The following is a 14,286-nucleotide window of genomic DNA, read 5'->3' as shown; positions in this document are numbered from 1 at the left end:
TTGGATTTTGCTTGCTAAATCTTCCTTTCTTGTTTACTGTAAGCGTCTACCTATTGACCTTCTGCTTTTTATTTCTGCTAGGCAGACTATATGGCATCCGCATTCTAGCAGCCTGACTCGACAGAAGGATATACAGTGGAGTCAGTAAACTTTCAGTTCCTTGCTAAATACTCTGCAGTTCACTCGTCGTGGAACAAGAGTGGCACCCAGTGGCCAGAGAGCTTGGTCCAATACCCATGCCCTGAAGTTTCTGGCTTCTGCATTTTATAAATCCCCTTCCAGCATTTTGAAGAAAGAAATCCTTCTGTGCTCAAGCTCATAGACCCCTCTCCCACCTCTGTACTTGAAAGCCAGAAGCTAGAGAACTGAAGCTAAAAAGTTTCGTCTCTGAACTCTTTTTGACTATCACTTTTTCTGAGAGCATAAATAACACACCACAGGTACTAGGCACTTATAAAGGGTACCGCTTATTTCTGAGGGATCAGGCAGCAACTGACTTGCCTGGCACAAGCACAGAAGAAGGAGGAGTTCAAGCACCTCATCTAACTCTAACGCATTGTCCAGTAGGTCCAGAGGAGGTAAACATACATTTTTAAGCTGCCCTGCAGAAAATGCAGCAGCAGGAAAGGAAAACCCAGGGATGGAGCCTGCTTTGTGATCTCCCCTCACAGGGAACATACAGGCTCTGGGCTGTTCCCAGGCCATGGCTGTGTTTTACAAGACCATAAATGAGATTGTTGCACAGGAGGCACAGATGGTGACACAATGTGGCGATGAACACCGTTACCTGTCTGATAGTACATGTTTCATGTGCTTCTCAGAGGTTCGTGTAATTTCGTATTTGTTTTTCATGATACACAATCGGAGCATAAAAGTCTGGCTTTGACTTGACACAGTATGTTGTACTTTTAATGAAAATCTTTGTGGGAGCTGTTGCAAGTAGTGAGAAAGCTTTTATTCTCATCTTTTTTCTTTTACTTAGGTATACTTACTGTTTAAACTGGAACAAGAATTTTGAAAACACCCTGCCAGAGAGCTTAATTAAGACGTAAACAACTATTACCCTCATGGGAACATTCTTCAAGATGGAGACTTGGGTGTTGGGTGAACAAGACCAAGTTCACTAGAACACCAATGTTTCACACTGCTGTAAAATACCCAGCAATAAATGGGTGATAATAGTGCAGGGGCTCACAATGCTGAATCTGAGTTTGTGTTTTTGGGTCCTACTTGCAGTGTGAAAAATCCCCATTTTTGTAAAGGCTAGCAGCTAATGTGAGAGTAGTCTTGATTCTCCCAATTCCTGGCATTCCTAAAATTTTTCCCTAAACTTTGCATTAACTGATATTCCTTCTAAATGCCCTAGCACTTAGAATGGTATGATCAAATCAAAACTGTCAAAGAAAAATAAATTTACTAGTGTGGATGGCTACAGCTAGAGCTTGACAATGTGATCCAGGTAGATTAAATGGCTCACAAATCAAAAGGCGCATCAGAAGAATAAAGCATTAAAAGAAATTCCAATGTTTTAAAATAAATATAATGATTTTTAGACATCTGCTGTGGCAATACTGAAAGCCATGGATCTTTGTACTTCCTGAGTTATGTTAGGAAAGAACTCAGCAGTCTGGACAGAAATTTCTGCCAGATTTTCTGTTATCGGGAAGTCTTTGTTCCTTGAGTGTTTAGTTTTTGCTGCACAACATTACTGAAGTGGTAACACAGAAAATACTGTTCCTGATCATAATGTCGTCTGATGAATCCGCAGTGGTAAACTGACAAAAGTAGGAAGATTTTCCCCATAACTGGATTGTTTTGCTCTAGGGGAAGAAATGGATGTAGTAATATTCTGTTTTATTTCACATTGAATGTAACCATTGCACTGAGCAGAACATTTAGTTCAAAGAAAGTGTTCTAAAATGCATTGCCTCCACCATCAAGGAGCAAGAAACCATCTTACAGATCCTCTACAGAGTTAATACTGAAGATGTTTCATGACAGTTTTGTACTTTTTTTTCAGCCTGTGGCTTCTAAAATTACTGTGACTATGCAAATGCACATCTCTCTGCTGTTATCCTACCTAAACTTTTTCCCATTTGCTAATTTATTTTCTTCAGCATTTTATTTGGTCACGTAAGTTGTCCTGAGGGGAGGGCCATCACTGTGTTGTTTGTACAGTGCCTGGTGCAACGGGCTCCTAAAATCTGTTTAGAATCCTTATGAGGTAGCACAATAGAAATAATAAACATTTTATTTTAACAAACAATAGAAAACAGTGTCTTTGAGAACAAGCTGAAGAATAGAGGCCTTGTGGTATGAAAATACTTTCAGCAGGGTGGAAAAGATTTTCTGTGTCTAACCTCTTTTGGGTGTTACATTTCCTTATCATTTGTCAATGCAATCTGGCCATTTACAACTTCTCATCTTATCTTCGATGTAAAATAATTGTCAAATAGATTCTTCTGTCTCACAATTCAAATGGAGTGCAGCATTTCAAGAGCACAGTGCGAACCCTGTTTTCTACAACACGATGCCATAACATAAAGCTAGTAACAACAATCCCAAGCAACACAATTATTTTAGGTCAGTGATATTGCACTTCCTTTTAGAGGGGCTTACTTTCGAGTCGCAACAACCTGAACACAGAACCAGTAAATAATTAGCATCTATGAATGAGCTCGGCAAGTCTGTAAAATTAAAAACTGAAATTACCACTGACATTCCACAACTGCTGTGGAAACTTTCCCCTGGTGCACATACTTTTTCACAATTACAGCCGCAACTTTGGTTTCAACCTTTGTAATGCTGGCAGGTGAACCTGACCTGAAGCTGCAGTCAAGAAAAGAACTCCAGGTGATCCCATGCGGGTGTCTCCGCACAACTGATCTCAGGACCTGAATCTGAGCTGCTTCGGATGCCCAGTGTATCTTTCCCTGGCAGCTATCTGGTCTGTGGAAAATGTGCTGGATGTTTCATTGGTTTCAAAAATAGCATGCTCTGCTCCTAAGGTCAAGACACAATTGAATAATGAAGTAAAAGTGAGATGGTGGATTCCTGCCATTCTCAAAATAAAGTATTTCACCAGCATTCCAAAACTCTGCATTATTTTGTTTTGTTTTGGGTGTGTTTGGTTGGTTTTTTATTGTGGGTTTGTTTTTTTGTTTTTTTTTTTTTGTCAACTGCTCTCACCCTGGAGGAAGGAAAGAAAATAGATTAAAAACTTCTTTAATAGATTTTTGGGCCGAGCTCCAGCATCAAAATGTAGTTACCCAAAGTCTAACTTGAGGGGTCATTAAAGTTTTATTATTGCTGTTTATGGTAGCGCTTTCCATATTCCAGCCACCTTCTATACACTTAAAGACTGTCCTGATCATGGTGCTCATAAGCCTTTGTTGTTACACAAATATCAGGAAGTCAGTCCTGTCACCCAAGACCTTACATTCAAAGCAGATGAGACAGCTATAGGGCAGTGGACGTACAGAGCCATCCATGGTATCTCACAACAATCACAAAGCAGATCACTGGAAAAGCTGGGAACAAAATCTTTGTCTCCCCACTTATGGGTCACTGCCTTGTCCATGGCACCACAATGACTCCACAAGGTTCTCCTCTGGACAGTGAACCCAGGAAAACAAACCTTTCCCACATAGTGGGCAGGCCATTAGAAGGCCACGTTCTTAACAGTGACGGAGCTCAGGATGTGACACAATAGCTAGAGTAATGCCGAAGATCTTCCAGCAGCTTATGCTTCTTCTTGCGGACTTTGAGGCATGTGATCAGAAATGTCTTCCAGTGACAATTCCAACATGTCAAGGGAGAAAGCCTTGTCCATTAAGAGGCTGGAGAGTCACAGGGTGGGTGTCAGGCATTCACAGGAACGGAAAAACTCCTTCCAGCTTCTTTTTCTCACATTTCTTCTGCAAACTTTGTTAGAACTGTAAGAAGGAAGTGCTCTTCCCACAGGCACTACATAGCTTGCAGAGGAACGACAGCATTGGAATAAGTAGAATGAACAGATGGAAGCAGGGAAGGCTCACTTTTCCTCTTGCAGAATATGTAAGACTTAGTTGGAGGCACCTTCTAGAAACGACCAATGACATGATGAGTCAAGGCTTAACTCATTCACTTTCCCTTCATGAGTTTTAGTGGCCACCCTGACTCTCTAATCCATACACTACCTACCCCTATAGCAACTTTAGGATCTGGAAATCATTTCAACTATAAAATAGAATTACTATTTTAGCAAGTGATTTTTCTACCAAGATTTTTCTACAAGTAGACCTATTAGGACAGATTGCTGTATTTATTTCAAGTACATAAGTATAAACCTATTATACCTTGTTATTATTACAGTAAGAGTTATGGCCACATGGAACACCTGGAAACTTCTGTATGTGCATCTAATCAAGAAAGAGCTTGTACCTTAACTATGACACAACACTACTTGTATCAAAGACTGAGTAGACTTGAGCTTGATGAAAAAGATCGGTCTTGGTGACAATCCAGTATGAAATGCATTATTAAAACAATGGTCTGACATAATATTTTTTACATAGTGAGGAAAACATTTAATCTGGAATCTTCTTTGCTTTAGAGTTAAAATAGCCTGGATACCTCAGCTGGTCATAAAGCTAATTCATCCCATGCCACTTTCACAGTTGCTCCTCCAAAGACCCAGTCCGTATTCCTTCACATTTCTTCAGATTTTTAGCAGAAGAATCACCATCACACTATTTTCTCGTAAAGCCCAGTTGGAATTGGACAAAGTAACAAATACAACTTGAAATCTCACATTACCACCAACAGGTGGAGCTTACATTTTGTATATAATTTACAATGACTTTAAATTCAATTAATATAGATTAAGACAAATACTTTATACCTCACATACTCAAAATTCCACTGTTTCAGAGAAGATTAGGACCATGACATTTTATTCCAATATTCCACTGTATGTAAACAGTAAACCCTAGGTCAACTCCTTTTCTTATTGACACCAATTGCAAAGTTCCCTATGTTTTTAATGTCTGCATAATTAGATCGATTTTAATTTTTCCTTGTGGCCCCTTCGCATTATATTCTCTTTCCTGTTGACTCCACTAATGTTCACACACATATTATTTATCTCACATGCATGGTTTTCAACAGTGATAAACCTGGTTGATCTCAGAATAACGACTGAACCCATATCTATAAAGAGACATTGAAGCAGCTATTATCAACCTTCTTCCACTTAATTCTTTACAGGACAACACTAAAATACATTATAGCATCTCCTGTTATTATTTAACTAGAACAGGCTATTGATGGCAGAAGCTATGTCTAACGCACAAAGCTACTTAGCAATACATCCATTATTTATCCTGAGTGAGGAATTATTTTCTGCAAATCCTTTAATGTCTCCATTTTCTTACATCTACCTAACAATATCCTTGATTATCTGTGGCTTTTCAGTGACTTCAGTTTTCTGGAAGCATCTTCTTTGCATTCCCTTGCACAGTCATCATAATCATCAAGCATGGAATTACAAAGATGAAATGGAAAAAGAACCTTAAAATCCAACAATTGTTGAAGTGTGGAGAAGGGAACTTCTTTAAGCCACCGTGACAAAAGATATTGCAGAAATACTCTGCCAAAGCAGCTTCTGATGCTACCAGTGAATATCAGGATGAGCAAAACTGGATATTGTTTTAAGAATATACACATAGATACAAATATACACACTTATATTATGAATACATAAAGTTATATGTTGGTACAGTACATTGTAGCTAAAATTCTGTTGCAACATGCAGCTGCTTAGTTGATATAATGTAACTACCGATGAGAACACTATCATTAAATGTTTCTTCAATGCTAATTTCCCAGTCAGATCAAGACGTGTGTTTTGCATGGCTCCAATTGGAAAAGCTTGAGATATACAGAAACATAGAAGGATTCCTATTTTCAAAGGAAATGAAGGGAACTACAGGTTCTGATCACCCTCTAAAATGACTGATACACAGAAATCAGCAGAGTCAGCCATTTGCGCAGTATCCAGACTAGCTGAAAAATGGCCTAGCAATTGGCTCACTCAAATGAAACAAAACCCCAAACCTCCACTGTAAATATGTAAGTCCAATTTCATTCCAGGCTGATCTCCAAATCTGCAAACCTGCGCTCCCATTCAACTTCTCCACGTCTTCTGAAAACATACCACACGCCTGTTTCCCGGAGCCTGCAGCTCCCTCTATGTGAAAGGGAGTCAGACAAATCGAATTTCCCTGGAAATAGACAAACTACACTTTAAGCCACAACTATGGCTGCCAACGGGTTCTTTTATTGCCTAGAACGCACACCCAGGGTGACTTCCATTTCAGGCCCAGCATCGCGGCCCATCCCGGCCCGCAGAGCTACAGCTCCAACGGAGCCTTGCCCCGGGCCCTCCCGCGTAGAGGCAGCAGGAACACCCACCCCCACCCCCCCCCCCAGCAGCGGCGGGAGCAGCCAGCAAGCGGAAGCTCTCGGGAAGGTTCACACCGTACGCGCGGAACGACCCCGAGGCCAAGGTCGGCCCCGGCTGCCAGCGCCAGCGCCAGCGCCGGCCCCTCCCTCTCCGCACGGCGGCGGCCGCACGCCCGCCGCGACACCGCCCCCCACCCGCCGAGGCGCATGCGCACGCGGAAAGCCGGCAGGGCACCGAACCGCCCCGGGGTGCATGCGTGTTCCCTCCCTCTCCGCGACACGGAGCCAATCACGGCGGTGAACAAGCGCATGCGGCTTCAGGGAGATACGGGGCAGAGGAGAGGCAGTTCCTTTTCCGGGTCAGCTCCCGCTCTACACCGTAAGGAAGCGCCGCGCTGCTGGGTGCTACTCTGAGGTTTCCTTTTCGCAAAAGCAGAGGCAGAAAAAGCGTCTGCGGCCCTGGTGCCCCCGGCCCGGCCCGGCCCGTGCGGCGGCTCCGCGCGGCGCCCCGCTCCGCTCCGCTTCTCCCCTAGGCCTTGCCCGCCGCTGCTTCCCCAGCCACGCTGAGGGCCTCTGCGCCTGCGTAACGAGCCGCCGTGCGGCGCCAGTCCTCCCGCGGATTGGGAAGCGCGCAACCAATGGGCGGGGCCTGGGGCGGGGCCTGTCGACGACCCGCTCGGCGGCGGGCAGGGCCGGGGCAGCCGCCGCCGCCGTGGGAGGCGGGGCGGGGGGCGTTGGCCCCTGCGAGGGGAGGCGGCCCGGCCGCTGCCGCCGCGGGGATGGCGGGGCTGGCCCGCCGGTCTGGGCGGGAGGAGCGGCTGGTGCTCCGTTGGGTGTGGGCGCCGCTGGGGACATCGCTGCCCACGGCCCGCCGGCAGCTGTAAATGGTGCCTGCCCTCAGCGCTCGCCGCCGCCTCTTGCCCGCTGCTTTCGCCGCTCCGCGGCTTTGCCCCCGTCGGCCCCTGTCGTGAGGCCACCGAGACCTAAAGCGCAGGGGGCGGCCTCTGCCCGGGGCGGCCGTTGCCAGTCGGGCTGCGCCTCGGAGCGCAGTAGCGCGGTGCGGCAGGCCCTGCGGCCGGCCTGGCAGCGCTCGGTGCTGGAGGATGTTGGCCCCGAGGTCTGTAACGGTGCGGCTGGGGCTGGCGGGTGCGAGCAGAGAGGCGAAACGATTTCTCCTGTCATGCTGCAAGTGAAAATAAATATTTTTTTTAAAAAAAAAAGTCACCTAATGCAGTTGTTTACACTTGGGATTCCTATCTTTACCTCTGCTTAGAAAAGCAGGTGATTCAGTAATTTTAAAAAATAAAATTTTCAGTTCTTGTTCAGAAACACTATAATTAAACATATTGTTTCTTTCTGTGATGCAATGAATTCAAGCAGATTATCCTGAACGATTCTTCTTTAAAGTAATGAAAGACTGACATCGAACAACTGTGAGAGGATTTTGTTTTACCTGATGTTTTGGGAAAGCTACAAAACAAGACTTGCCTAAATCCCACAAATACATTATGCTGAGCGTAAGCACTGCATACAATAGTCAAAATACTGATATTTAAAATTTAACACTTGTGTAATGATTTGTAAAGCGTGTCTTGGTTTGTAAACTTCGTAGCGTTTTTAATATTAAGTATATTAGAATTTATTGCATATACTGGAATCATCTTTTCAATGTCTCTCCAGGAGGAAGGAACAAGAGTTTTGTCTTATGGCTGTTCCAGGAAAGGTGGCAGCTTTCCATCTGCCTCCCCTGCCAACTGTTGGAGAGATTATTAAACTCTTTCGCCTTAAAGCGCAGAAACAACTTTCCCAGAACTTTCTACTGGATTTGCGATTGACAGGTTAAATATTTTATTCTAAAATTTTTGCTACTGTGAGACATGTAACGTGGTTGTCTTCAGAATCCAGATTCTAGCTAAGGAGATGATGTTTGCATGATGACATCTGTCCAACTAATGGCAGGTCAAGGCTAAACCTTTAAAGACTTCTTTTAAAAGTTGCTTTAGTTTAGACAAATTGACTTTACTTATAAATTCCTAGACAATGTCTTTCTTTATAAATTATATAGTAATTTTTAGGTAGAAACTATATTCCTATATAAAATATGGGTTGTTGATTGAAGTGTAAAAATCCAAGCCTTAGTAGTACTTTTACTGTTCAGGTCCTTTTACAGTTTGCAAGTTTGATTAAAAAAATGAGTATTTTTTTCAGATAATTATGTATCATAGAAAGTACTGTAACTCATTGTGCAGTATAATTTACTATGTACTGTGGTTAAGAAGGTCACTTGTCTGAGTTTATCAGAAATGTTGTAGCTTTTTTTTGAACCAGTTACATTATTCTGAACAATACCATTTTCTCCAGGTTCATGTCAGCAATGGGTAACAAAGCTGGCAGTGTTCAATCAGTGGTGGGTTTCTTTGCTGCCCTAGTGGTGGCTGGGATTTGCAGTAATAAATGCAGTGCAGCTTCATGTAGCTGATGACTTGATTACATTTGAAGATTCAGGTTGATAAAGATTTAGGATATGAACATGAAACTCATTTCTGCTTCCTGAACAACTGGACTGTTACTGTGGAATAAAAATGTCTGCATGCATTTAGTAAAACCTTACAAGTAGGCAAGTCTTCAGATGTTTCTTATTTTTATTGCATACTTAAGAAGCTACGGAGTGAGCAGCATAATTTCTCTCAGCATCTTTTCTCCATGCTTCCTAAGGATCACTTTGATTTGTTAGTTACATTTTAATCCTTATTTTAATCCTTAATTTGTTTTCTTTTCTGTCTGTAATACCCTTCAATGTTGTATCCTTCTGCTTATGTACAGGTATTCTTTCCTCACCTTTCAACTGCCTCACTTTCTGTAACTACCAGTTGCCTGTATTCGAACTCTTACTTTACTCCAGCTCCTCCCTCATAAAATTGCTCTGTACATACTGTAGTTTTGGTAGAGCTTCACTGTATCTTTTTTACTTCTTAAATTTCCTTGAAACAGAGGTACTGTAGTGAAATAACCTTTATAAGGATAAGTAGTGAGACTTCAGGGTGTTGAACACAAGTGCTTACTTGCAGGAGAGTAGTACTGCTAGTTTACAGATGAGAAGTAAGTTATTTTTATTTGATTCTGTAATAAGCGACAATGTATATTAAAGATGTTAAACTGAAAATAGTCTTTTTTAAATAGTTGAGCATATCTTGTGGCATGAAACAAATCTGAATTCTGTGCAGTCTAACAGGCGTGTGATCATTTAACTGGGATGAGTTGCTGTTTGTGTCTGTTCTGAGATAAGCACACTTGTCCTTTAACAATAAACAATGAGTTTTTCTTAGTGAGCTGGATCTTCTGGAGAATAAAGGCTTAGTATATTCTTTGTGTCTTGCAGACAAGATAGTGAGACAAGCTGGTGAGCTGAAAAACACACACGTTTGTGAAGTGGGCCCTGGGCCAGGAGGAATTACCAGATCCATTCTCAGAGCTGGTGTTGAACAGCTCCTTTTAATTGAAAAGGATGCTCGATTTATTCCAGGATTACAGGTACCAACTGGAGAATAATTTGTATAAATGCATCCACAACCGTGAATAAGAATGTTTAAAGAACATGGAAAGGTTCCAAGTGTCTTGTTGAGATCTCAGCATTGAAAATAGGTTTGCTTCTTTGGTTTAAATCAGAGCTATCATTTGCTTGAAGATGAAAATACGCAGTATAGCAATTAATTGCTCCTGCTTTCTCACAGGCCTTTTGGGACCTGATCCTGCAACTGAGTTAATGCTGAGGCCTGTCTGGTTTTTTCAGGTTGAGATGTTTCAGGTGCATGTCACCATGCAGGTGAAATAGTAATTTGAAGGCTGAACGTAATGTCCTTTGGTCTTATTTTTCATTTTAATCCTAATAATTATGCTTTAAAATTTATAAAATTGTGAAAGTATATCTTCGGCTAATACAGTTTGATGTGGATTAACATCCAGATAGAGAAGAATAAAGCAAGCATTATTTTACATTTTCAGAAAAACACTCTTAAACTTTCGTTCTTTTCTTTTAAAGGTGGTATAAGTTCAGAAGTCGTTGTGGCATTTTTGAAATGCCATCTACTTGTGTTGCTGTTAAGTTTCCATGTTTATGGAATATGGCTGTATAAATCTCGCAAGAAGAAGAGTCCAAAATCACTTCAGATTTGAGTGTTTGCTTGTGCGTTTACAGTCTCAGATTATATTCAAAGGGCTTTCCTTGTATGGCACTGTGTCTTCGGTAGTAAATCAGCAGTGGAAACAAATAGGTAGTTCACTTGAGAACTGCTACCATCTCTTTGTAGGACAAAACCAGTGTAAAATACGAATGAAACTGCTCATATCCTTAAACCTGAGTATGCATGTAAGTGTAGGGTTAGCCATGGATAATTTAAAGTATGCCATCGTGACCTTACAAAGTATGAAACTTCGTGTTTTCAATTTTCTTGAGTGGTGGCAAATCTGCGTTTTTGTTTTGGATTTTAAAAACTGGTTTGGGATTGGAGAAAATTTGAGATTAAATGACATTTGCTTTGGTTAACAGAGTTTTGCAAGTACTTAGACAATTTGTCTGATCTTCCAAAATGCAGGCTCTACAACAGATTCCTCTGAATAAAAGTATACCTTTCAGGGTCTATAACTAACTTTTGGTATGTAATTATCTTTACTGTTAAGTGAATTAATGTTAGTCATTGTTTTTAATTAGCAACCTCCTCACAGAGGAAATAAATATGTCTGAATGAGGTAATTGAATATAAAGATGCTATAACTCACTAACAGTGGATGTGAATGAACAAGAAATACTTTTCAACCATTAGACTTAAATTTTGTATTTTTTTTCCCCTCCAAATAAGATGATGCATAATAGAATGAACCTTTCTTTGTGATAATGTGGGTTGTAATACCTTTTTTTTTCTGGTTTCCCATTAAAAGCTCTATCAAAACCAAATGCTCATAAAAGGGTTGAGATTTGAATAACAGAAGATGTCAGAGATTAAAATAACAATCAGTGACTATAACTTAACAATTTCTCTTTAGCTCCTTACAAGATCATACAATCACAGAACAGTTTGGGTTGGAAGAGACCTTAAAGACCATCTAGTTCCAGCCTCCCTGCCATCCATGGCAGGGACACCTCCCACCAGACCAGGTTGCTCAAAGCCCCATCCAGCCTGGCCTTGAACACTGCCAGGGAGGGGCAGCCACAGCTTCTCTGGGCAACCTCTTCCAGTGTCTCACCACCCTCACAGTGAAGAACTTCTTCCTTGCAGCTAATCTAAATCTGCCCTCTTTCAGTTTGAAACCATTACCCCGTGTCATATCGCTACATGCCCTTGTAAAAAATCCCTCTTCAGATCGCTGTCGTGAAGCGTACAGCGTATTTCATTAACTGGTTTGCAGTCTGTGGTCTCTATCACAAAACTGAACTTGGGATCCTCTTTACTGCAAAGCTGAAATATAGTGATGAGCATATGTGTACAGAGAAAAAGTTTACACAAGCTGCGAGTCTGTCAGTTCTGTCTTGCTCTTAGAGAATCACAACCTCCCTATGCTATATGCCCTAGTAGTTGTTAGGCTGGAAAGATTTATAAGGAGAGAAAGGGTACGCTCAGCCAGAGAGTGGATTGAATATAGAATTCTTCCAGGAACACCATTTCGTTTTCTAAACTATGCCCTTTATATTTTCTTCGTGCCATTTTTGGTTGTGTGTGAAGAACAAGAGGATCTGTATGATGGAGAATTACTTGGCTCACGTGCTTGGTGCACAAGAGCTCCTGGAACTGTGTTGGCTGCACACGTTGGCCTTAGAGTGGAGAAAGTTTCAGTGTGTTTCTGCGTTTTTATGTCAAGTCAGAAATATACAACTGTGATTTTCTGCTCGCAAATTAAATGCAGTTCTCCATTATGTTGTGTAATACTCAAAAAACCTCAAGCTCCTCTTGACCTGAAAACCATTGTTAAAAAACAATATATGTTAATCCATGATCGTGTAGGCAGCTGTCTGCTTCCTCTTACACTATTTTCCAACTTTATTGATCTTACATTATCTTTTATCCTGTTACAGCATTTATAACAGCTTCAAAGAAAGATTTGACAAATCATGGCAGCTTAGTGAATTTATATGCCATGTAATTGCTAGTGTAATGCTGAAAAAATGTGTGAAGTGGTTTGGAGTTGAGGTTAGGTTTATTTTTCTGTATGGAAATAATTGCACTTAAAACATGTAGGAACACTTAGTTGTTAGTTAAGCTTTTTTTTTTTAGTACTTTACACAAAATTTAGCTGTTTTGATGGTAAAAAATGCTTTTACTAAAAAAAAAAAAATCATGCAAACATTTTGTGAACAGTATGAGAAAGCAGCACTTTCCTTTGGCTCAGAGATCTGTGAAATGCTGTGCCCCTGAGCACATAAACATGATTCAGATTGAAGATGGAACTAACAATGCTGAGCAGTTTGTTTCAGCAGTTAAGCCACCAGCACTTAACTGTTTATGGGTTTGGATTTCTGTGCAAAAGCAAAATTGTTCTTTAAGCCATTTTTCATTATCCTGGCTTAGGAACAATAAATATCCCCAAATGTAATCTTTGTAAAAGTTGACTTTGCTTTTGAATTGTGCTGTTTGTACGTAGTTTCATACTGTAAGAGAAAAGATTAGTACAAGACTAAAAAATGTAACTAATTTTTGTTCTGTAAACTGACACCAGAAATTAAAGAATTGGTCATCAAACCACAGCCAGTTCAGAGTTTGCATTTCAGCCTTTACTAGACACTAGATAAGCTGCAGAAGTGGAATAGACAACAGAGTGGATTTTGTAATGTCTAAAAAGATAGACATTTTGGACATTTTCTCTACAGCTAAGTACTCGTTCCCTCATTTTTGGGTACTCCTTGGTTTTTATTGATCTGAGTTCAGACTACTACAGGGATTATTAAGAGAATCTTTTCCCCCTTTTTAATGTAAAAGAAAAAATGACTGAATATTTCTGCAGCCTCCTATCAGATATGGCTAAAATTGGATGATAGACCCTACAGCTGCAGGAGAGACAGAATAAACAACATGAGCCTTGTTTCCATAGGTAATGGATCTAAAAACTTTTCAAAACCTGCTGCTTGCATTATTACTTAAATCAGGTGGGGTCCTGTTAGTGGCCCAGGGTTTGTTAATCCTCCTTGTTGAAGAGGCTCTTGTCAGTCTTCTCTGTTTTAAGTTCTCCATTAAGGATTCTACAGCTGTGAATAGTAAGCATTTACAGACTCACACATTAAACTTCTTTCATTAGTGGTTGCTTTTTGAAAGTAAATACTTACTAATATTGTGCTCAGTTTTATCTACTGTGGTGCTTTTTTGTGTATTAAAGATAAATAGGTAGCAGCGGTTTCATTCCTTCTGTGACTGAAACTGTAAATCAGTTTGGTTAATACTCACTGTGAATTCTGCTTGCTTGTTCACAAACAGATGTTATCAGAAGCAGCTCCAGGAAAAGTACGCATTGTTCATGGAGATATCCTGACATATAAAATGGAGAAGGCTTTTCCAAAGCATTTAAAAAAGAACTGGGAGGATGGTTAGTATTTGGATTTCTTTATTTAAATTCTAAGGCTTCTGAGTTAGTCTTGGATATAGTTGGAGTTCACTCGGTGCAGGTGTTACTCTCTTCTGGTACATTTTGAAGGTAAGAAGAGAAGGATGACCTAACTTCCTTTCTAGAAGGAAACAGAGATCATCTTCCTCTTGTAAGACAAAACAGTGGAATTTGTGTGACATACACCTTAGTCAACAGTGAGGATCTTTATAGTTATTAACCATAGAGTGTCTTGACTGTAGAGTAATGACTCTT

At 40.9% G+C, this 14,286-nt stretch overlaps 1 protein-coding gene across 3 annotated transcripts in view; it reads left to right on the top strand.

Moving 5' to 3' along the window:
• The first annotated feature begins 6,792 nt into the window (after positions 1 to 6,792).
• Positions 6,793 to 14,286, top strand: part of TFB1M (transcription factor B1, mitochondrial) — a 29,230-nt gene continuing 21,736 nt past the window's right edge. For 2 of the 3 annotated variants that reach the window (XM_086461124.1, XM_086461126.1), the window contains exons 1-4: positions 6,794 to 6,823; positions 8,125 to 8,282; positions 9,824 to 9,975; positions 13,905 to 14,013. In XM_086461124.1, the coding sequence (XP_086317250.1) occupies positions 8,150 to 8,282; positions 9,824 to 9,975; positions 13,905 to 14,013 (394 nt within the window). In that variant the 5' untranslated portion in view covers positions 6,794 to 6,823; positions 8,125 to 8,149. Of the gene's footprint in view, positions 6,824 to 8,124; positions 8,283 to 9,823; positions 9,976 to 13,904; positions 14,014 to 14,286 lie in introns of all 3 variants that reach the window. The other variant, XM_086461125.1, reaches the window with a different exon arrangement.

Source organism: Leptosomus discolor, chromosome 2 (genome assembly GCF_034619465.1).
Source record: "Leptosomus discolor isolate bLepDis1 chromosome 2, bLepDis1.hap2, whole genome shotgun sequence".
NCBI lineage: Eukaryota > Metazoa > Chordata > Aves > Leptosomiformes > Leptosomidae > Leptosomus > Leptosomus discolor.
Note: the sequence above shows the minus strand (reverse complement) of the source record. Positions and strands in the feature narration are given on the sequence as shown.